Below are 24,609 nucleotides of genomic sequence, written 5' to 3'. Positions count from 1 at the left end.
GCCTATATGAACAAGATCATATTAAATATACACACGCTGCAGAGACCCCTTTAAAGTTTGATCACCCATACTCTAAGCGAATAAGAAGCTGCCTCTCGCCCTTGTTCGAACAGTGTTTTCTAATACGCTTTTGCACACTGCCGAGCATTTCGTCTTTCTGCCGCGACTTCGAAGTCAGTGTCTGATTCTAAACAGACATTAACACGGACTGATGCACGGCCTCTCACAGGAAACTATACATTGTACCTTGTAAATCATATTCTTACAGTCGATAGCATAACCTTGAATAATTTTAAATAAAGGACAGCTACATCACAACGAAACTAAAAGAGCCTGGTGACGTTGTGGCGACTTTCCAAACTACCCCCCCTCCCCCCCCCCCCCCCCCCGAAAGTGATTGACGGCCTCTACATTTAAACTCATATGTCGCAATGACCCAATAGTTGATAACTCTGCCCTCCATCCCTAGTGATTGTTCAGTTTGCCCACAAGTATTGGATCACCGTTTGCGGTGCTAGCAACCTCAGAAGTAGCGGTCCATCAACCAAAATTTGTTCCCCAACTCATAGAAGCATTGTCACTCAATCTTTATGTGGTACCCAATGCACAGATGGTATGGATAAGACACCACGGACATACTGTAATATTATCCATCAAAACTGATATCGCGAAACATTTTACAGCAAGTCCAACAATGGACAATCATGTGACAGGATGTTTTCCTACTTTCAGTATGATAGCTAAACCATACCTCGTCTACTTTGCAAGTATCATTGCGAGCATTGATAGATGACTGCTCAGTACGTCCATTCACACATAATTCGAGAACACATATAAACGATCCAAGTATACCAGACAGCGCTATACATAGTTCTGAGATCTCGCGCATAGTACTCGATCAATCTCTCTGCATTTGGCGGTCACAGAGCAGTCTCGCCCTCCTATGTTAAAAGACCGTCCTCACCTCGGCATTGACCAGCCTATCCCGCAACATCGCTACCCTATTAATCCTCAACCGAGCAGACGAATATAGCTACGCTTCACCTCCTAGTGCACCACATTTCTCGAGATGTAACCAAGTCTTGGAACTTAGCACACCATATCGATCTATAGTAACAGATCTCAAAGTGCCGTAATGTAATATCATTCAGTTAAGAAGAACAAGAATGGAGTGATATTTATATACGTAAATCATCCATTGTATCATGCGGAAAGTATTGTAGCTGCATACGACTAGAACGCAGGCTATATCACGTGACTAAAACATCCAGATAGAACACTGGAAAAAAAATCGCCCTTCAAGAACTTGTCTTTCTCTAGAACAAATGAGTCAACGTTTAAATCGTACCTAGTTGCAGATCTGTCTCAATCGATCATCCCGTACACTCTCTGTTATCCTTTAACACAGATGTGAGTAAGTTTAGACGTGAACGAATCTCTGTCCTCCTCAAAAGCATCAAATACAGTATTCAACTCGCGTGTATCACTGCTACCTCAGTAGTCATACACTATAATACGAACTCAAAGAGAAAAAATTGACTGCCTTCCTTATTCCGCTCGCTTTGATGTCATCTTTTTCCTACATTCCTCTTCTTACAGCATACTTGACTCCATGTACAAATTGCCTCCCTGCGAACCAGAAGATAAGAAAGTACGTCCTCATTTTCACCGCATTTCAGTGTATATTAGGTTAGTTTGTACCTATGTGCTAATCAGTTTCCGCGTATCTTTCGATTTTATGTCACATCCATCCATGCAACGGCTATATAACCTAACAGAGAGTGTATGGGATGATCGATTGAGACAGAGCTGTAACTAGGTACGATTCAAACATTGACTCATTTATTATAGAGAAAGACAAGTTCTTGAAGGGCGATTTTTTTCCAGTGTTCTATCTGGATGTTTTAGTCACGTGATATAGCCTGCGTTCTAGTCGTATGCAGCTACAATACTTTCCGCATCATACAATGGATGATTTACGTAAAAATGTGTCCAACTGTGTTGGGTATAAATATCATTCCGTTCTTGTTCTTCTTAACTGAATGCTATTAAATTAAGGCACTTTGAGATCTGTTACTATAGATCGGTATGGTGTGCTAAGCTCCAAGACTTGTTTACATCTCGAGAAATGTGGTGCACTAGGAGGGGTTGGGACTATGAAAGCTCTATTCAGTCAATAGAGGTGAAGCGTAGCTATATTCGTCTGCTCGGTTGAGGATTAATTGGGTAGAGATGTTGCGGGATAGGCTGGTCAATGCCGAGGTGAGGACGGTCTTTTAACATAGGAGGGCGCGACTGCTCTGTGACCGCCAAACGCAGAGAGATTGATCGAGTACTATGCGCGAGATCTCAGAAATATGTATAGCGCTGTCTGGTATACTTGGATCGTTTATATGCGTTCTCCAATTATGTGTGAATGGACGTACTGAGCAGTCATCTATCAATGTTCGCAATGATACTTGCATAGTAGATGAGGTATGGTTTAGCTATAATACTGAAATTAGGAAAACATGCTGTCACATGATTGTCCAGTGTTGGACTTGCTGTATAATTTTTCGCGATATCAGTTGTGATGGATAATATCACAGTAGATCCGTAGTGTCTTATCCATACCATACGTGCATTGGGTACCACATAATGTTTGAGTGACAATGCTTCTATGAGTTGGGGAACAAATTTTGGTTGATGGACCGCAACTTCTGGAGTTGCTAGCACCGAAAACGGTGATCCCATACTTGTGCACAAAAGAACAATCACTAGGGATGGAAGGCAGAGTTATCAACTATTGGGTCATTGCGACATATGAGTTTAAATGTAGAGGCCGTCGATCACTTTCGGGGGGGTAGTTTGGAAAGTCGCCATAACACAACTAGGCTCTTCTAGTTTCGTTGTGTTGTGGCTGTCCTTTATTTAAAATTATTCAATGTTATGCTATCGACTGTAAGAATATGATTTACAGGTCTTAGGCGCTGCAGTCATGGACTGTGCGGCTGGTCCCGGGGGAGGTTCGAGTCCCCCCTAGGGCATGGGTGTGTGTGTTTGTCCTTAGGATAATTTAGATTAAGTAGTGTGTAAGCTTAGGGACTGATGACCTTAGCAGATGAGTCCCATAAGATTTCACACACATTTGAACATTTGAATATGATTTACAAGGTGCTAGGTATAGTTTCAAGTGAGAGGCCATGCATCAGTCCGTGTTAATGTCTGTGCAGGGAAGGAATTGTAGCTTGTCAGAGGCTGAAGTACTAGGACTGTGCTTAATATTGACGAGTACAAGGTGAATTTTATAATATTATATTAAAAATATTTTTGGTCTTCTAATACGCGAGTCTGGAAATGTCTGTATAAAAGGGAGCAGGCTCTGATCAGAAGGACTGACACGTTTCTGCCAACGGGAAAAGGCTCTCGGATTAGCTGAACTGCTCTTAGGGCGACTTGGGTCGACTGAGGGTGTATTGATGTAAAATTGCTATTTTCTACCGTATAGGAAAATGAATTTTATCTTTATTACAAGGACAATGTGTATGTTGGAATATTGTTATCATTGGTCTGTGTTTAAGTATATCATATTAAATGCCCTATCCTCGCTGAGAAGGGTGTGTATGTAGGCAAAAGTATTTGCATATTTGACTACATGTATGTGTAATTTAGTACGTTTAATTGTTCACCGATTATGATTATCTGTGGAAAAAGGAATTATTATGTTCTATTGAGCTGGATTGTATGTGGGGGGCCTAAATGCTTGTTCAAAATTATTAACGGGGTGGGTGGCATATAAGTAGAAGAAGTTCTGTGAAAGTGTGTGCTGAAGGACTGAGCGAGTGGATGACACGACGCATTATGACTGTATCATTAGGACTGGTAAATAAATGTTGGATAACCTAAATTAAGGTCTTTTTTTTAATCTTTATAATCATATGTATGACTTCTGCCTGGAATTAAGTTCGTCTATTTGTCTAAATGCATACTAATATATGAATAGAAAGGGAAAATGTTTTTTTTTTATTACGTGAGTTTTGGCAGGAGTGAGTAGGCTTATATATATATATATATATATATATATATATATATATATATATATATAATTTAGATTAAGTAGTGTGTAAGCTTAGGGACTGATAGCATATATATATATATATATATATATATATATATATATATATATGTATATATATGCTATCAGTCCCTAAGCTTACACACTACTTAATCTAAATTATATATATATATATATATATATATATATATATATATATGCGAGTGTTTAAGATTTGTGAGTGGAAACTGTCAGTACAGCGTGAATGACGTAGGGTTCGCTGGCTGGGGGAGAGACAGTGTTTACACTTCGAGTTGGAGATGAGGGGGAGGATAGAGATCTGCGCTATTCAGGAATCCATTTGTGAAGCGTATGTGGTTAGACAGTAGCTGGAGAGCAGGTGTACAGAGAGCTCATTTTGGCATACTGGTCCTGAGGCTGAGTGGACGGCTGTTTAGATGGACAGATATGTGGCTTTGAAATGTCACCGGCGGCGCTCGCATTACCGGCGAATGGTCAAGACAAGGTCCTGTTGCAGTAAATGAGGTCTATTTGTCTCTAAACAGGCTGCAGAAGGTAATGGATATGTCTTTCTCGGACTTAAATTGCAGATATCAGATGCGCAAGGATCTGGAAATGGGATCAGCTGAACGATGTGTAGGGTGTGACTAAAGCCAAGTTGGAACTGCACTGTACCAAGCAGGTTCGGGAAAGGTGACACGTCTCGCACTGGGTGCAGCCATCTTGAATAATGGTAATTGCGTAATCAACTGACGTGATGACAGAGCGCTCTGGCGGGTGTGATAGGAGCTAAACACAGTTGAACTTGGAGCCATTTTTGTTAGGTAAACGAATTGTACGATCTTCCGCCAAAATTCAAACTCCCTACCAAAATCGGACATCTTGAATGAGGCCCTCTGCTGGTGGCGATGTGTACTGATCCAGTTGGACTCCGCACCTCGTGGCGAACACACGCGCATGATATAAACAATAATAAATAATAAATTATAATAAATGATCATACATCATAATAAATAATAACAAATAACTGGAGCAGCTGTCCGAATGCAGAGACCTGTTGGAGTGTGTCGATTTGCAAGAGTTAACTTTGATGTCCTCAAGACGACTGAATAGCGAAGTAATAGTATGTGTTGGGCGGCTTTGGTGATCAAGAAAGAATTTGAGATGATGATTGATTTCGGTTGGAGTGTTATTCGTTCCGATGTAGATTGTTAGGTTGACTACTTCTGCACATTTGCTTCCTTTATTTAGTTGAGTGAAGATCGATTGTGGTGTGTTGGATACACGCTTGTCTGTTCTCTAGACCTAGGACAGACCTTAGTTGACGTGTAAGTTATAGCCAAGATCGCGAATATGTTACTTGACTGTGACCGGTATTCGAGAGTGGAAATATCATTTTGCGTATGTTTGTTTCTAGTTAGTCAGTGGTTTACAGCATGCTGCACATAAATGAAGTTCGGCGTTTGTAGATAATTAATTTGAAGTCTATATCTTGGGAATTATGATGAACTAGTGATCGGTAGGGTGTAGCCTAGTGCATGATATTGAGAAGTACAGCTAAAATCGTGTAATATTATGGAGAAAGTACAAGTGTTTTTGCAGTCTATGAGTCTGAGGTTGTTTGTAGAAAAGCGAACAGACAAGGAAGGAGAAACACTAAAGCGTTTGTGCTCCGGGGGGACGATACTGAATTTGTAAAAAGAGTTCTGAGGGTGACTTAGGTCTGCTGGTGTAAGAGGGAAGATTAACTATGAGTGTTGGGTCTGTAGAGAGGAAGAGCAGATTGACGGTGCTTTCCTAGGATTGGAAAGCATTGAGGTATATAGACGCTGTAGCAATAGGAAATTTTTTTTCACAATATGTAGAGATATACTGGATAAGTGCACTGTTTTGTGTCAATGTGTATATACTGTATTGTAAAGTTAATGTGGTTTACATTGTGTAGCGTTGTATATATTGCATTGTAAAGTTAATATTGTTTAAGTTATGTGATAAGTAGAGAGGAAGTTGTAAGGACAGTAGAGATATTTCCAGAGTAACAGGGGTCAAGAGAGTGTGTTTCCGGTACTTAGCTCATTGTCGAATGACAATCAATTGAGACCGCGATCGTAACATTTAACTGTAAGTATAATGACATCAACGACTTTGGTATTTGGTAGTATGAATATCAATGTTTGTATAAAAAAAGCGAGGAAGAAGAAAAAGTAACGCATTTGTGTTGAGGGGAAGCGATCGCCGAAATTGTGGAACAATTCTGAGAGGGACTTATGTCCGTTGATGTAGAAGGGCAGATTACCGCTGAGTGTCACGTGTGTAGAAAGAAAGAGCAGGTTCACAGCGCTTCCTCAGGAATGGAGAGCATTGGGGCATATAGTCGGTATTGTAAAATTACTGTGGCTTACATTGTGTAGGGTTTGTATATAATGGATTGTAAAGTTAGTATTGCGTATGTTATGGGATGAGTAGAGAGGATGGCCGTGTGTGTGTGTGTGAGTGTATGTGTGTGTGTGTGTGTGTATAGATTGAGGGGACTGTGGAAGTAATTTAGCGATCTCTGTAAAAGTAAGCACAGAAAGCCCCAGAAAGAAAAGCAGTATGGTACTTCGGTAACGAGTCCTTAGGAAATTAGACCTGTAAATTCGATAAGAAGGAATAAGACTGATTAGTCGGTTGTTCTGGGATATAGGAGGGTTGAGAACATTTGCGTATGTTGAGAGCTGGATGGGTAGGAGATTATGAGCGCATTCAGTATTATTTCCGTCAACAAGTTCTGTTAGGGTGAGAATTTGAATTTACAAATGAGCTGACAAAACACGAAAGAGAGCGTTAACTATTTACGGGGGGCAATATACAATTTCGGAGAGGTTCACTGGGCTCTTATTTTTTTTTTTTTTTTTTTTACATAATATGATGATTGTTATAGATTGTGAGGGGAGGGCAACACTGGGATGTGTGTGGACGGTGTGTGTGTGTGTGTGTGTGTATGTGTGTGTGTGTGTGTGAACTCGCTCTCGGGTATTCTGACAACAGACGTGAAGGTGGAGATGTGTCGCAAATAGGCCGGTAAGCAATGGAATGCTGCCTTAACATGTGTGTTGGATCGCACTGAGTCAGGACGGTGACAGACGACGCACGCGACCTGGCTTGGATAGTAGTGTTCGGCGCCTAGGTGATATGAATTTCTCAGGTGTTAGGTGTGAATGCGGCTGTCATCAAGTCATGTTTCAGGGGTCGAACAGAGACCTTTGAGTGAATTGAGAGCTGTCGGACGTGTGACTTAGTGTGGGACAGGTTCAATGCACGCATCTGTTATTTTGCTATGCGTTATTTGGGCACATTACGAGTACTGATGATGTTTACTGTTTGTGTACTGCATTATTTAGGAGCAGATTGATATTGTGCACTGAAATTAGGAGCTGTTTGCGTGTCTGCCGACTGTGCAACATGACACCAGGTCCGTCGTGGCGAGTGTTTTTTGTTTGAGAGTGATAGATATACTCGATGCCTAAATAAAATGTACGTTAAGTATTTGTGGGACGATATAGAATATGAGAGAGTTCGAGTTGGTTATTATTTTTTCTACCTGGAGGTTTTGTTAGATCGAATTGCTGAGGCAAGTAGCTACGAGAGCGCGAGGGCTGTGATTGCAGCATATCTTCGTCTCTCAGCGGTTAACTACAGGGCGGCGAACGATGTTCTCGGCTTAGGTACTGGAGGTGTGCTCTGGCCATGTCCTAGACCGTGTGGATTGAACAAGAGTATTCGTGACATAGTTTAGCTAGAATATTTACAGAGGAGTATGTCCGATGCGAGTACAAAGGTCCATGCTGTGATGTGGGCGGTCTCGCGCTCGTGGTGTGTGAGACAGGCAAAGCCGACGATTTTGAATTATCACAGGTGACTTAGGTTAGTGGCTTCGTTTGCCACAATTTTCTTGTGTTGGTAGCGAAACACGAACTGACCTGCAGAATTCAAACTTGGCTTATTTCTACAGAAAAAATGTGATATACTTTAGTAAACGGCACTACACATTAGCACATGTTAGCCGACGAACATGGGTGGGTAAGGGGCCGTGGTGGTCGGTAGGGGCTTTAACTATTTCATTCTGAGTCCAGGTGGGCGTGGCACTGGAGGAAAATTGATTCACGGTCTAGGTGGACGTGGTAGTTTTCCGCATCAGAGAGGTTAATTAATTGGTCAATTTAATTAAGTAGTCATGAGAACTTTGTTACATTCACTTGCGGAGGTACTAAGGTAGGCGCGCAAAGGCTCACGTGTACGGGCGTGTGGTTTCGCGACGATCTTCGATTAGGTAAGTGCAGAATGTGGATTGAATAAGGAGAGTCGGTTGATCGAATAACTTAGCGATTGACGTCGTGGCGAGCTCATGTGCTGGACCACCTGTTGTGGCGTCATGGCGGATTCCACTCTCGAGCAAACTTTGGCGCCAAACGTGTGGCAGGGCATTCTTTGTCAACCAAGTGCTGGATCAACCGACCGACCGTTATGAAGTCTGCATCGGCAGGTTCCAACCTGTCCAGCGAACATCTTTGGCGCCAACTGGTCGGTGGGGATGGACCCCACTGTCCACGAAAACATCTTTACATCGCTGGACCATTGCGGGCCTGCGAAGCGAGTCGGCGGCAGTAGGCTGTGACATGAGGGGTCGCCGCACCAGCAGCGGGCACTGACGCATCCGACGGCCATCACGTGGGGCGACCGCTCGCTTGCCGGTGGCGCGCCGTCCGGTGTGGGTCGGCGGCGACCATATGAACTAATTCAGTTGGACTGGGGACCTCGTGGCAGCTGGACTGCGATCTCTAGAATGTGTACTATGTTGGAGAACAAGTGATAACGGTACTGTTTGAAATAAAGACTTCAGTCCCTTCCCCCCTGCAAAATCAAAGGACGTGACTTAGGTTAGTATAAGTACACTTCATTGTTTGACGTGATTCTGATAGGTTACCAGTGAAAAAAGATAAGTGACGGAGAAAGTTCGTACGTGTCATCGATTATAGTGTTGGGATTTGAACTTGTGATAGATTTTTGTTACGGATGTAAGGAAAATGACTTTCACGCCGAGAAAATCGGACATCTTGACTAAACAATAAGTGATAATAATAAATAGAAGTACTGTTTTTGAGACATTATCGTGTTGGAATTTGAATTTGGCGCAATTTTCTAGTGGAGGTAGGCCTATAATAATAAATAATAATAATAACACATGATAATAAATGATAATGAATGATAATAATTGACAATGAGTGATAATGAATGTTAATAAATGATAATGAATAATAATGGATAATAATAAATAAAAGTAAGGTTTTGCAGCCATTATTGTGCTGGAATTTGAATTTGGAGGGAATTTTCTAGTGGAGGCAGGTCAATAATGATAAATAATAATAATCGATAATAAATGATAATGAATGTTAAGAAATGATAATCAATAATAATGAATAATAATAAGGACAAGTACGGTTTTGCATGCATTATCTTGTTGGAATTTGAATTTCGGTGCTATTCTTTCAGGAGGCTTAGTTTAGTGTATGTAGCCCAATTGGTCTATTTGCCCGCCAAAATTCAAAATTCCCTCCATTTTTTCTGGAGGTTAGGTTAGTGGACATAGCACAATTGGCCTATTTTCCCGCCAAAAGGCGCCATCTTGGATGACGTCATGTGCTGTTGCCAAGTCTACGTGACGCCATCTTGGATGACGTCATCGCCGTCATCTTGAATAAATTTGGCAATAATGCAGCGTGTCGTGACACATAGGTTGCCCTACTACTATCGGTCCCTAGGGTTACACACTACTTAAACCAACTTAATCTAACTTATGCTAAGAACAACACACACAACCATGCCCGAGGGAGGACTCGAACCTTCGGCGGGAGTACTTATATAGTGCCAAATATTATTCACAACCTATACAAAAGAGTTACATGTTTTCACTTGTTACTGTGCTTCGAAGTAGTCACCAGCGTTGTGTATAACCCGTTGCCAGCGATGTGGAAGGCGTGGTATACCTTTAGCAGAGCCTTTTCTGTTGATGGTGCCATTAGAGCGGTCTACTTTGAAGGACATTGACAGGCGAATACATGTTACTCTTTTGTATTGGTTGTGAATAAATAGTTGCCACCATTTAAGTTCCAACCCTCGTAGTTCATCGTAACGGTAATCTAATACCGGCGCTCATAACATTCCTGCTATCCGCTTCGTTGACTGTGTGCTGTCTGGTGTAGAGGGTTGCAGTTATACATATAGATAAATTGCAGGGAATGCCCTATTGCGAAACGCTGTATCAAACTCCCAAAGCCATCTTGTCCATCACATCTGGTAGACTTGCAAGTAGTCTGGACATAACCCAGTTGTTCAGATTCATATCTGTAGTGATTTTGAGTCAGTGACACGATTTGGTGAGATTCTGTCATCATTATGCCCACGTTTTTTTGGAAGTTACTGCGAGTGAGATATGTTCTGTTCTTCATGTTACTAAAAAATCAGCGGCATACTGTTGGGTTCAGACCTCAAACACTGTTGTTCTGCACACGTCAGATGTTCGCTATCATCACACTGGTCAGGGATGTGCCTATTGATAACAGTCCATTTTTGTAAGTACAATCTATAAAGAACTGTGTCAGATGACAAGATGGAAGCTTACCATAGACGTTGGCGAAAACCTGAAGCATGTTTGCAATCCGTGAAAACTGTGTACAGTATCACCCTCGAGAGTTCCAGAAATTTCAAAGGTATATCACCAACTAAATACGTAAACACAGTGCACTCGAGAGATGAAGCATCACTAAATGATTGAAATTATATGTTCGAAGCCACTCCCCTACGTATTTAGTTCTTCCGCATTTCCCCCATGTTCACAACCCTTTCTCTATTCCGCTCATATGTTCACGATGGTGACGTGGATGTTACGATTTTTTAACTTTTTCTCAGCGTGGTTGACTGTTTGTACGGTTTCGGACTGCGCGGCCACTCCCGCCGGAGGTTCGAGTCCTCCCTCGGCCATGGGTGTGTGTGTTGTTCTTAGCGTAAGGTAGTTTAAGTAGTGTGTAAGTCTAGGAACCGATTACCTCAGCAGTTTGGTCCTTTTGGAATTCACACACATTTGAACGGTTTCGGATTTCTGTACAAACGATTCCACTTTGCACGCGATATTTCGCCATATTAGTTGTCTTCTTTATGTGCTCTGACTTTTGATGTTAGTTGCGTTCGTCTCAGTGTCACTACCAGCGTCTATTTCAGAATCGAATCTACATAGGTGCTCTACAAGTCTCCACACAGCGCATGTTGCAGAACAACTTTCCTGTTCCATAGGACAGCAGCCAATGCACCAAATGACATCATGTGGTGTCTGTATAACCAGCCACGTACTCTGTCAAGTAGCTTCATCTATATTGTGAGGAAAATATCTAGTACCTCTACAGTGCTTATAAGCGTGTTTCCAACAGACCATTGTAGTACTGGTCTGTTGATTTTACTTTAACATTTCGACCTAAGGATTGTTGGATGGCGCTAATTCATGTCTAACACATTATCAGTGCTTTTATCACAAACCAGGAAACACGTTTTACTGACGACCTATTTTCAACTTCTCGAGGTTAGTGTGTATTCCATCTGATGCCATATGCGTCAGTGTTTGTGTCTCACAGAATCAACTATATATTGGATCTAAAAGGCATACAAGAACTGCAGTTACTCATAGCAGTCACTATACGATTTTTATGGTGCATTTTCATCCCCTTGAAATCCCTTCCTAGATGATGGTGTGGCAGGTGCTGGAAACAGATTTGCTACATTGGAACGTTAATAGCGACGCGTTCCAGAGGACTGAAAGATCTGAATTAGCTCCCACAAACGTCGCATACACTTCATCGCAACACCATGTCCTTCAAGCACAACAGTCACATCCTGTTCTACAATTAGTGTATGGCTGAGTGTGAAATCATGTAACCGACTGTGTGGGGGGGAACAGCCCATATCGGACACTATGCATTCCAAACTTCAGGTATAGACACATCACAATAGACAAGCTCCTGTTTGTCGGCTCGGTATGCTTGCCCCACGTTATGTCACACAGTACACCGGCTGCTCTCGTAACCTTCCAGTTATTCCACACTAGACTCCCGAAGATGAATTTCGTTGCTGGCATGTGGAGCGTCCAGGTATTGCCGCGGAAGCTGTCCTTGGCATGAGATGCAATAGCACTGTGCAGACGAGGCACCTGGTGGACTTGGCAGTTCTGTAAGCGGACCGGCGCAAGTGGCAAATGCTTGAAAAGTAGTTACAACTATTTGATAAGCGTGCAGGCTGCACCAGCGATAAATGTCCACAGTGATTCTTATTGAATTCCACCACATTTTAAACTTAAGACAAGTGATTTTTAAAAATTTTTACCATTTTAAATTTAGGACATGTACATTTCTGAATACCCCACTACTTTAAACTTAGGGAAAGTGAGCTGTTGGGTTCTAAAAATGGTTCAAATGGCTCTGAGCACTATGCGACTTAACTTCTGAGGTCATCAGTCGCCTAGAACTTAAAACTAATTAAACCTAACCAACCTAAGGACATCACACACATCCATGCCCGAGGCAGGATTCGAATCTGCGACCGTAGCGGTCGCTCGGCTCCAGACTGTAGCGCCTAGAACCGTACGGCCACTCCGGCCGGCTGGGTTCTAAACTTAAGGTGTCAATCGTTCAAACTGTACAAAGGGAATGGGGAATACTTTATAAACTGTAACATCGGGAATTTGATTCTTGAATCTCCCACAGGTTAAAATTAAGCACCTGATTCCGTAATTACAAGGGAAACGTCCCATCTCATCTCCTTCAGATTTATTGGTAAGATGACACAGTGGATAGTCCGTTAAAAACTGATAACAGGTGAAGCATGAAAATGGGAAGAAGGTGTACTGAACTGTAAAAAGAAGCAAAATAGAAACAGTGGACTGTCCTAGCTTAACAAGTGAAACATCGAGCGAACTGGATAAGCAACGGCGTCGTGGTTAAGGCGTCATGGTGGTGGACTAGAAAGAGGAAGAGCCGTGTTCGAAACTCTATCATGCGATTTATTTTCCTTTATTTTTTTTACAACGTTATGAACTGCCCGTCCTGTCATAGAGCTGTTTGTTCTCTTTCTGTAGTCTTAGCAGTTGTCATACCAGACACTGGTTATAGAAAATGAGTGAAGTGGTAAGAATAAATTACCGTCGTGAACAAATGTGATGGATAGTGAGAGCAGGCGGGATACCACGTAAACGCCTCACAGAAATGAAAACAACAAATAGACGGGTGTGAACTATGTTACAACAAAGGAATTCAAGAGTCAAAACTTCCAAAACGGAACAAAACTTCAAAAACGCTAAAAACATATCTATTGTCAGAGCACAGAGAAAATGTGTCAATGTGAAACTGTTGCGTTCGTTTGTTGCAGCATATGTAACAAACTATTATGTTTTCATCATCTGTTTTTTTTTTTTTTTTTTTTTTTTTTTTAATGATCACATACACATTCATACGAACACCTAACTCAGGCAAGGAGGCGTATCTCAGTCAATCACTAGGCGTACAAATTAGGTGCGTCGAGAAGATAATCCTGTCATGTGACCCACGTACTGTCACTAACGCCATGTATGCACATCAGACGTGTTGTCCGGTGGAGTATTCGGCTGAATTGTCGCCTTGTCGTTTGCAATTCCCGTTCGAAAGCCACTCCCTTTCGACTGCTAATCGAGCAGTTGTGCAGAATCATCTTTCGTTGTAGGTCCCTTACTTACACCTCACTGATACAAACGGACGTTACAGCACGACACAGACACAAATTTGAATACAGCGAACAGCGGGGGAAAAATTAGGGTGACGGAGCTTTGAACAGAGCTCACTTACTTTGCAGTTCAACACCGTAACCATTCAACCACGACACCTTGGATGTTGCAGACAGCTCTATGTTAAACTTCTTGCACTTGGTCAGTATACTGTTTCTACATATTTTGCTAGTGTGTGTGTGTGTGTGTGTGTGTATGTGTGTGTGTGCGTGTGTGCGCGCACGCGCGCGTGGGCAACGATATGCATCGGTGCCTCTTACGAAAAAAAATCTGACTCAGATTTCGAGATGTGGTATGATAGAACTTTTCCTGTGGTTGAAATTATGCAAAATAAACGTTCTATTTACACTTTTACAATGCTCAGAAAAGCATTAAAATAATAAAACACCTCCTGGAAGGTCAACACGTCGTAATTTCATTAATTAGAATTGGATCATTTGCTGAAAAACTGACTACTATGCCATGGACAACCATTACTAATACACAAGTATGGGCCTGCCTCTAAGAGGCCATACCCTGTAAATGTGCAGTGCTAACGTTAGTTTGAACTGGAATGTACGGAAGAGTCCTGATATACCTTCAAAGTAGGTTGGGTAGTATATATACAAATTTTTAAATTCAAAACATTTCAGTTATACTGTTAATTATATGCTGAAAAGTAATATCAACAAAAGTAACACTGCTATCTCTAATGTGTACTTAAAAACAGAAGTTTATATTGCTTTCTAACTTTAATCAGACATTAACTTGAAGCAACTGTTGTTTTTTTATACAGAATACAGTTGTCCTGGTAAATATCTGGGCGCTGCATATGGATAAAGACCACTGGGGTGATCCCGAAGTGTATCGACCAGAGCGTTTCATTACTGAAGCTGGGAAGTTTAGAGAGGATGATGCGTTCTTACCATTTGGTCTTGGTGAGCTATTGACAATGTAATGAGTTATGGTAAGGTAATTTGTGATCCATACCTGACAACTTCGATTTTTCTTTCAGGTCGTCGTCGATGTTTGGGAGAGCATTTGGCAAAATGTTGCTTATTTCAAATGTTTACCGGAATCTTGCAAAAATTTCAACTGCTTCCAGCTGATAGTACTAACCTGAAGTACTCTACTCTTGAGGGGGTTACCCTTGCACCAAAACCATATGACATTATTTTCAAATCTCGGTAATATTGCAACGCCACAGAAATGTAATGATTGTCATCATTGTAACTAAAAATGAAATCTAATAGGTGAACATGTCTTACTGAATTGAAATTGAGGTGACAATGTTCAGTAAAACGAAAGTTCATTAACCTTTTTCCATACTGCCATATCAACACTTCCAATTTTCCTTCCTTGAATTTGTGAGAATCTACAACAGTTCGTAAAACTTGGTTACACTTGATCAAGAATATGAGTGTTTTCATGTCACTGTTGTCAGTATGTGAGCTGTTATTCTTAACTAACAATTGAATTTTAATTTAGTACTTTAATGCTTTTCAGTAATGAACTTTGCAGTTTTATATATATATATATATATATATATATATATATATATATATATATATATATATATGTATGTATATACCCAAATAAGGACATCAATTTACTTATGGCAGTCTCATTAATAATTGCTTGCTACAGTATTCTATTAGGGAAATGATTAAGCAGTGGTGGCTGGACATACTCTGCCCAAGTGTCGCTCTTCATCACCAATTAATTCATAGTTTATATTTGTTTCAGTAAAAAGCAGTAGTTAGAACACTTATAATCCTGCAAACAGAAACTTGTTTCTTGTGGAACACCTAACAGATTCATTTACTTCGACGCAACACATAAAATTAACTATGCTGTAACAAGAGAGTTTTACAGAACAGTAATTCATTTTCGTTAAAAATTTTGCTAGCTTACCAAAAACACCATTTGCAAAGACCGTTTAAATAAGTCAGCAACGCATTTGAAAGTAGTTTTCGATGCCCATTAATCTGTCAATAGCTGTTCAGGGTTTTAGCCATCTATAGTGATGGCTAAAATTTTGAATGATTTTACGTTATGCTGAGTCTTACAACCTGAAGACTTGCTTAAATCCAGAATAATTCAGTTATAAAAATGTTTGATACTGATTTCACTGTAGCATTTGGCACTCATTCTGTGTTATGGAATTGCGCATAGATGAATGGTTATCCTTACTGGCAATCTCATGTTCCACAATGGAAGCGAAAAAGAACAACTGCAGTACCTAAATTATGTACACATGGTTTTTCAAAACTCAGTAGCAAAATTTCGGGAATGAATTCCTTATATAACAAGAAGCAAAAAATGGCTGTATCAACGCGGGTCCGAAAACGAAAAGTTACCGAGTTATTCGAGAATGTAACTGGTGTGCAGTGCACTCTGACAGGTGTTGTTTGCCATATGAAAATGTACGACGATGGTTGCAAGTGTTACTGTTGTGGCTGTGGCCTCTTGTAATGTTTTGTGGTTCCTGGCTGGATGAAGAGAGGCTGTTTTGATAGGTGGGTGGCCGGTTTCCTCTCACTACAACACGAAGTACACACGTGGCTAAAATACACTTTATTACAGGAACCAACTGAGTACTTAATTTCGGTGCTGTCCAGTCTGAAGTTCTGTGGTAACAGCAATCAAATAACATGTACTAATTCTTGAATCTTGTCCGTGTGCATATGACAATTATAGACAGGGTGAGCACAAATTCTTACCCTGATTATGAAAATTTATAACAGAATAACTGTTTGACATAATAAGTTACAACTGATGCCGTTACATAAGTTAGTGTTACTAGTTGTGACCAATAGATGGCGCTAGTGCTCCCTAACACCGTTGCGGTCTGTTAGGTCACGTTAGTTGCTGGCGATATGGCGTCGAAGCAGGAGAAAGCGCAATGTGTGCTTTGGTTTCACGAAACGAAATCTCCCATCAGTGTTCAGCGTAAATTTCAGGCTTCTTATGGACGCATCCCTCCTGAAGTTAAATCAGTAAAGCGATGGTATGTAAAGTTTAACGAGACAGGAAGCGTTGAAGATCGTCCTCGAAGTGGCAGGCTTCGCGTGAGTGATGCAACTGTTGATCGTGTTCGGCAATCGTTTCAACGGAGTCCATCTAAATCAACTCGCCAAGCATCACGTGAACTTCAAATACTACAAGCAAGTGTGGTGAAGATTCTTCATGAAAGGCTTAGGTTGCAAGCTTACAAAGTGCAAATCGTGCAGGCCTTGCAACCGAATGATTTGCTGCACGTGCTGAATTTGCAGCTGATATTCTCCGATTACTTAAGTGACATATGCTTTACCGATGAATCCACATTTCATGTCAGTGGAATGGTACATAGGCATAATTTCCGTATATGGGGTTCAGAGTCTCCACATACTACTGTACAGTTACAGCGAGACGGCGAAAAAGGGAATGTTTGGTGCGGCCTCATGCATAACAAGGTTTTTGGGCCATTTTTCTTCGTGGAAAAATCCATTGCCGCTAACATTTTCTTAGTCGTTTTGCAACAGTTCATTGCCCCACAGTTAGAAGAATATCAAACATGGATACCTTTCCAAAAATATGGAGGACGCCACCCCCTCCCCCCCCCCCTTCCCAGTGGGCTTCGATTCGATAGTGCGTGATTTCCTGGATGAAACATTTCCAGATTGGTGGAGTGGAAGGAACGGTCCAACACCCTGGCCTCTCCGCTCTCCAGACATTACACACCTTGACTTTTTTTCTGGAGTTATATGAACTGAACTGTAGACTAAAACTGAAGAAACTGCAAAAAGGTGGGAATTTGAGGAGATAGGACCTGGATAAACTGAAAAAACCAGAGGTTGTAGAGAGCTTCAGGGAGAGCATTAGGGAACGATTGATAAGAATGGGGGAAAGAAATACAGTAGAAGACGTATGGGTAGCTTTGAGATACGAAATAGTGAAGGTAGCAGAAGATAAAGTAGGTAGAAAGACGAGGGCTAATAGAAATCCTTGGGTAACAGAAGAGATATTGAATTTAATTGATGAAAGGAGAAAATATAAAAATGCAGTCAATGAAGCAGGCAAAAAGGAATACAAACGTCTCAAAAATGGGATCGGCAGTAAGTGCAAAATGGCTAAGCAGGGATGGCTAGAGGACAAATGTAAGGATGTAGAGGCTTATCTCACTAAGGGTAAGATAAATACTGCCTACAGGGAAATCAAAGAGACCTTTGGAGAAAAGGGAACCACTTGCATGAATATCAAGAGCTCAGATGGTAACCCAGTTCTAAGCAAAGAAGGGAAAGCAGAAAGGTGGAAGGAATATACAGAGGGTCTGTACAAGGGCGATGTACTTCAGGACAATATTATGGAAATTAAAGAGAATGTAGATGAAGATGAAATGGGAGATATGATACTGCGTGAAGAGTTTGACAGAGCACTGAAAGACTTAAGTCGAAACAAGGCCCTGGGAGTAGACAACATTCAATTAGAACTACTGCCATCCTTGGGAGAGCCAGTCCTGACAAAACTCTACCATCTGGTGAGCAAGATGTATGACACAGGCGAAATACCCTCAGACTTCAAGAAGAATATAATAATTCCAATCCCAAAGAAAGCAGGTGTCGACAGATGTGAAAATTACCGAACTATCAGTTTAATAAGTCACGGCTGCAAAATACTAACGCGAATTCTTTACAGACGAATGGAAAAACTGGTAGAAGCCGACCTCGGGGAAGATCAGTTTGGATTCCGTAGAAATGTTGCAACACGTGAGGCAATACTGATCCTACGACTTATCTTAGAAAATAGATTAAGGAAAGGCAAACCTACATTTCTAGCATTTGTAGACTTAGAGAAAGCTTTTGACAATGTTGACTGGAATACTCTCTTTCAAATTCTGAAGGTGGCAGGGGTAAAATACAGGGAGCGAAAGGCTATTTACAATTTGTACAGAAACCAGATGGCAGTTATGAGAGTCGAGGGGCATGAAAGGGAAACAGTGGTTGGGAAGGGGATGAGACGGGGTTGTAGCCTCTCCCCGATGTTATTCAATCTCTATATTGAGCAAGCAGTAAAGGAAACAAAAGAAACATTTGGACTAGGAATTAAAATCCATGGAGAAGAAATTAAAACTTTGAGGTTCGCCGATGACATTGTAATTCTGTCAGAGACAGCAAAGGACCTGGAAGAGCAGCTGAATAGAATGGACAGCATCTTGAAAGGACGATATAAGATGAACATCAACAAAAGCAAAACGAGAATAATGGAATGTAGTCGAATTAATTTGGGTGATGCTGAGGGAATTAGATTAGGAAATGAGACACTTAAAGTAGTAAGGATTTTTGCTATTTGGGGAGCAAAATAACTGATGATGGTCGAAGTAGAGAAGATATAAAATGTAGACTGGCAATGACAAGGAAAGCATTTCTGAAGAAGAGAAATTGGCTAACATCGAGTACAGATTTAAATGTCAAGAAGTAGTTTCTGAAAGTATTTGTATAGAGTGCAGCCATGTATGGAAGTGAAACATGGACGATAAATAGTTTAGACAAGAAGAGAATAGAAGCTTTCGAAATGTGGTCTACATAAGAATGCCCACATAACAAATGAGGAGGTATTGAATAGAATTGGAGAGAAGAGAAATTGTGGCACAACTGGACTAGAAGAAGGGATCGGTTGGTAGGGCATATTCTGAGGCATCACGGGATCACCAATTTAGTATTGCAGGGCAGTGTGGAGGGTAAAAATCGCAGAGGGAGACCAAGAGATGAATACACTAAGCAGATTCAGAAGGATGTAGGTTGCAGTAGGTACTAGGAGATGAAGAAGCTTGCACAGGATAGAGTAGCATGGAGAGCTTCTAACAACCCTACTACAACAAAGGTCAAAAATTAATTATGATTGTAGTGTTGCTCACGCTGCTAAATATTGCATTTTCGGGCAACAACAAAGTTATATTATGTGGCAAGTGTCATTAGAGCACAGTTAATAAAGTCATTTCTTGAAATAATGGATAAACTAGGCACTCATCTTTTCGTGTTTCCCACGCTGGTCTCGTTGTGAACTCATGGCTCAATAGTCGAAAATCTAGGTAGTGATGATTCCAAGCTCGGATGCAAAGAGGCCAAGATGTTATTCTGCGATATTCAAAAGTTTTATAGATGTGCAAAACTTGACTCTCTAATAACCGCTTACTCGCCCAAAAGTCAGAGTTACAAGTACGTCAAAGATCATGGTGACAAAAGAAAGAATACACATAAGAATAGTATCATTGCAATATATACATATCGATGTATTGAAGTACCTCTACTTTATGAAATCAAATCTGAATGTTGTCACAGAAATATGTTAACTCTCTTACAGAAACACAGTTGAATATTGCTAGTATCGAGAGGTTGAGATGAGGTGCCGTAATGGTTATGTAATTCAAGTACCGTTACAAGCTGCATCAAACCAGTCTCTGGACTGAAGACCTCAACAACAACAACATATCAAGGACAGAGTCTTCGTCACACCGGTTGCTGACGTCGACGAACTGAAGGCTATGATACAAGCTGCTGTTGGTACTGTGACGGAACACATGTTACGAAATACCTGGCTCGAACTGGAATACCGCCTCGACATTCTCCGAGCTACTAAGGGAGCACACGTTGAGGTTTACTGATGTAAGTGATCGTAAAAAAAATTAGTAACACTAACCTATGTAACGGCATCAAATGCAAATTATTATGTCAAACGGTTATTCTGTAATAAATTGTTGTAATCAGGGCAAAACTTTGTGCTCACCCTGTACAGTGACTAACTTTCCCTCATAGGTAGTTAACGTGCGAGGCGACGATTATCATTGTGGAAGACTAGAGCACATTGCGACGTTTTGAGGTGCAATGCGAACTGAACCCCGTTGCGACGTACTGAATTACTGAGACAGTTCGGTCGGCGGCGACGGCCTATCTGCACGTTGCTCAGGGGGCGTTATCGGTGCGTAGCCTGGGGGTGTGTCTTGGTCTTCTCTTGTCATAGACGCGCTTAGTTCAGCGCCTACTATACAATGTTTCCTAATTCCGACCGGTGTGCTGGCGAAGGCGTACGCCAGCATTGTTACACCACTAACCAAGTTGATAATCAACGTGATATGGGCCTGCATATCCTCTAGCATGTGCAGATGAAGTACAGTGATCGCCATTTAAATACCAAGCTGTGGGAATATCTGTCGTTCATAATTATGGTGTGTAGTCTGCTCTGAAGTGGCATATAAGTATTAGGAATATAAAATGTCTCCATAGCTAATAGCAAATATGTGAATGGAATAGCTTGTAATGGCCTGTGTCCGTGGTTTGCAATCTTGAAATGTACACCAACCAAGAGCTCGCGGCCATGCATTATGTGTACGTTTTAGTGGGTGGCACTGCATCGGAGGCACGTCACTTGTACTAGGGACACCACCCATTGCCAAATTGCCCCGGATCGAAAGACATTTGAAGGAACTCATAGCCCCCTTTGTGAATACGTGAGTTTCACGCGTCCATTAGGCAGCGGGGGGGGGGGGGGGGGGGGGGGGGGGGGAGGATGTGACGCAGTTACGATCTGGAGACATTTAAGTGAAAAGTGCTGTGTCCATACCATCTGCAGCGTGTACAAGTCTTGTGTCCTGGAAATTGTCCACCAAGAGTAGCGTTGTGCCAGTGGTTCCTACAGTAATTTCTTTTGACGGTCAGTTTTGTAGCTGGTGCATTAACACAGATGAAGTGAAGTTGACAAGGAACGGAACCCATAATTCGCATAAGCAGCACGTGAAAGGATGACACAAACCCCCCATGCAACTATCCAGTCGTCTTACCAACATAATATGTTCTCCATTAACATCTGGATATCCATTGAGGGCAACTGCTCGTTGGTACCCGACGTTCTTCTAAGGATACTTACTAGACAGAACCATACAGAGTTCTTAAAACTACATTGCCTGATTACTTAGAAGACATACCTTTTGCATTTTGTAGACAACTATAGTTGATGCAGGATGGAGTTCCCATATATTTTACTCTATATGCCACAAAGCACATGAATACAGTCTTTCCCAAGTGATGGAGAGGTAGAGGTGGACCATTTGCTTGGCCTCTCCGTTCGACTGATTTAAGAGACGTTTTTCATCGTGTGTAGAATTTAATTTAATGAGGCAGTGAATGAAGGCCTGTTTTCAGGCAAGAGGAGGTGACTTGCAGCATTTCGTCTGATATGTAAACAGAGTACGCCAGCTGGCGCTATAGATGTACAGGGCAGTTTGTAGGAAATGAAGATCGAATAAATCTGAAATGAGTCATTTCTGTGCTCAAGATGACACAGTCTTTTCTTCTCGTATCACGAGGAATCCATTCCTCAAGTTTTAGTGTCCAGTTTTGAAACACGCTGTATAGTAATTTTGTATTGAATGATATAATTCTGTTATGCTCCATCAAAAGATTTGACTGATATGACTAGCTACAATCCATTCATTTTATTGAATACACGAAAATTTCGGAGCCATGGTGTTCTGTCCTTTGATCTCAATATAGAAAGGACAGAAATGTCATGTCTATGGGGATGGCAGTGGTGGCATGGCAGTCTCTGCCCTCAACTAGGACGGGCGCCAGCTCTCTCCAACGAAAGCACAAAGTGGGCCATGACCCTACTTCCACGAAACTGCTCAGCTCCCCAGAGACACTCGACCCTTACAGTGAGACTCACTGACCGCCTTCTGCGGACAAACCAAAAATAGAGTCCGCTCTGGGGAGACCACTCTGGGAACGCGTCTTCCCAGTGAAAGAAACTCGAAATCTTTTCCTCCCAAGCAAATATGTCATGTACTCTCAATAAAGTAATCACAAAATAGCGTCAGAAAAATGAAACAGTAGCAGCCAGCTGTATGTAACAGTCACGTCACGACTTTTTTATATGTTAAGTTGAAAGTCACTTGTTAGATATCCCTTCAAATTTTCAATTATATTATCACATTATTTTGCTAACTAGTCATTGCATAATCTTTGCAAAGTTGATTCTGTACCAGTATCGACTACAGACAGTAACGATCTTAGAAGCGTTATCTATGTAAGGTTTGGCCAAAAGCTTCTGGGCCCACTGGTGGTTGAGCGTCTTAATTGGTATACGAAAATGTTGCCTGGCACCCTTTCATATGACACACTAGTTCCAGTTCTATTATAACATGCAGATGACTCACTTATTTAATGTGACTGCTGCTGGTTTGCAGTTTTGATGAGACAGTACTATTTATTTCTATAATCCGAGCTGCTAACTCATATACAAGATTATTCTGACAAATAATGGGGGCTAAAATGTCATGGTTAATTTTTACGCCAACTCGTGTTGTTAAGCTTGTTATGAATTGCTTAGGGACTTATTTTTATTTGAACATATCTATATACTTGAAGAAGTGGGTCCAATTGTTTATTTGTAATTTATACAAATCTACAGTTTTATTCAGACCTTGATGTAATTTTGCACTCTTTATTTTCAAGACAAGAGGAAGATTTCGTAATATGACTTACATATGTATGTACTACAAAAGGGGAAATTTTGCTGCCAAAAATTTCTAAAAGTTCTTGTGGCCGATTTACTTCAAATTTCTATATTCAGATGAAACAATCAAGAAAATTAATGATACAATAATTGTTGTAAACTGACTGTTATTCCAATCGCGAGAATAAATTACAACTGCAATGCTCGTCCGGGATATAGTATCAGAAGACGCCACCAGATCGCGGGATGAGCAAAAGCTCGAGAACTTGACAGAAGTATCATTGCAAGCTCTTATTTACTGACTAGTTGCCGATGTTATGTGTGACACATACCCTAGAAGATATTTTACTTCGTCTTTCACAGTTATTTTTATTATTAAAATCCACAGAGCCATACAAACACTAAAGTTGGGTATGGATATAGTACCAGTATTGGATCACAGACCAATCAAAAGATCAAACAGAACTCGAGATTTCCTGAATAGTGATGTAAACTGTTCGAACAGTTCAAGTTGTGCCCAAATACAGCCCTACTCGAATCAGTTCAAAACTCAGCTGAAAAAATAAAAGACGAGTTCTTCAATAACTAAATGAGATGCTTATCGCAAAATGTAACAACAAGAGGTGCAACTAATCATCTTTTCATAGAGGTGAAGACGTCATGTCTTGGTAAAATCAATAGGCATGAGGCTGAACATGAGGTTACAGAATCGAACTTTAGTCTCTTAATCCAAAGACTTATTCACCAAATACCGAGATTATTTCCCTCAGTTTAATTTATTCAGCAATTCTTCTGAGTGCCATGTATCTAATTTAGTTCATGTGATATTAGTATATACATCTTAATTTCTCATACCTTTGTGCCCCCCAAATTCTATAAGTCCATCCAGATCCTCAAGCGCCATGCACTCCACCTTGCCTTCCGTATTAGACTCCCGTCGCCCACGCGGATCCTCTATGACCTGATTCCTTTCCCCCATCTGCTCCTTTTCCTCGCACATATCTGCGTCCTCTACACCTCCCGCCACCTTGATCCCCCCTGTGCCCTGGTTGCTCCTCTCCTATCCAACCCCTGCCCTCTGCTGCGCCTCCACCGTTGTGACCCCCCTACCTTTCACCTCTACATGCTTCATCTTCCGTCGACTGCCCCTCTCGGATGATGACCTCTCTCCCTCCACTTATCCCTCCTATCAACTCTGATCTTCACCTCCCCCTCCCTTCCTCTGTCCTTTCCCCAGGCTCCCTCT

At 41.3% G+C, this 24,609-nt stretch overlaps 1 protein-coding gene across 1 annotated transcript in view; it reads left to right on the top strand.

The window, feature by feature from the left end:
* Positions 1-15,065, top strand: part of LOC124795920 (methyl farnesoate epoxidase-like) — a 188,375-nt gene extending 173,310 nt beyond the window's left edge. Inside the window, exons 8-9 of the mRNA XM_047260001.1 lie at positions 14,671-14,812; positions 14,890-15,065. Coding sequence (XP_047115957.1) covers positions 14,671-14,812; positions 14,890-15,065 — 318 coding nt within the window. The remainder of the gene's footprint in view (positions 1-14,670; positions 14,813-14,889) is intronic.
* The last annotated feature ends 9,544 nt before the right edge of the window (positions 15,066-24,609 follow it).

This window comes from Schistocerca piceifrons, chromosome 4 (genome assembly GCF_021461385.2).
Source record: "Schistocerca piceifrons isolate TAMUIC-IGC-003096 chromosome 4, iqSchPice1.1, whole genome shotgun sequence".
NCBI classification, from domain to species: domain Eukaryota; kingdom Metazoa; phylum Arthropoda; class Insecta; order Orthoptera; family Acrididae; genus Schistocerca; species Schistocerca piceifrons.
Note: the sequence above shows the minus strand (reverse complement) of the source record. Positions and strands in the feature narration are given on the sequence as shown.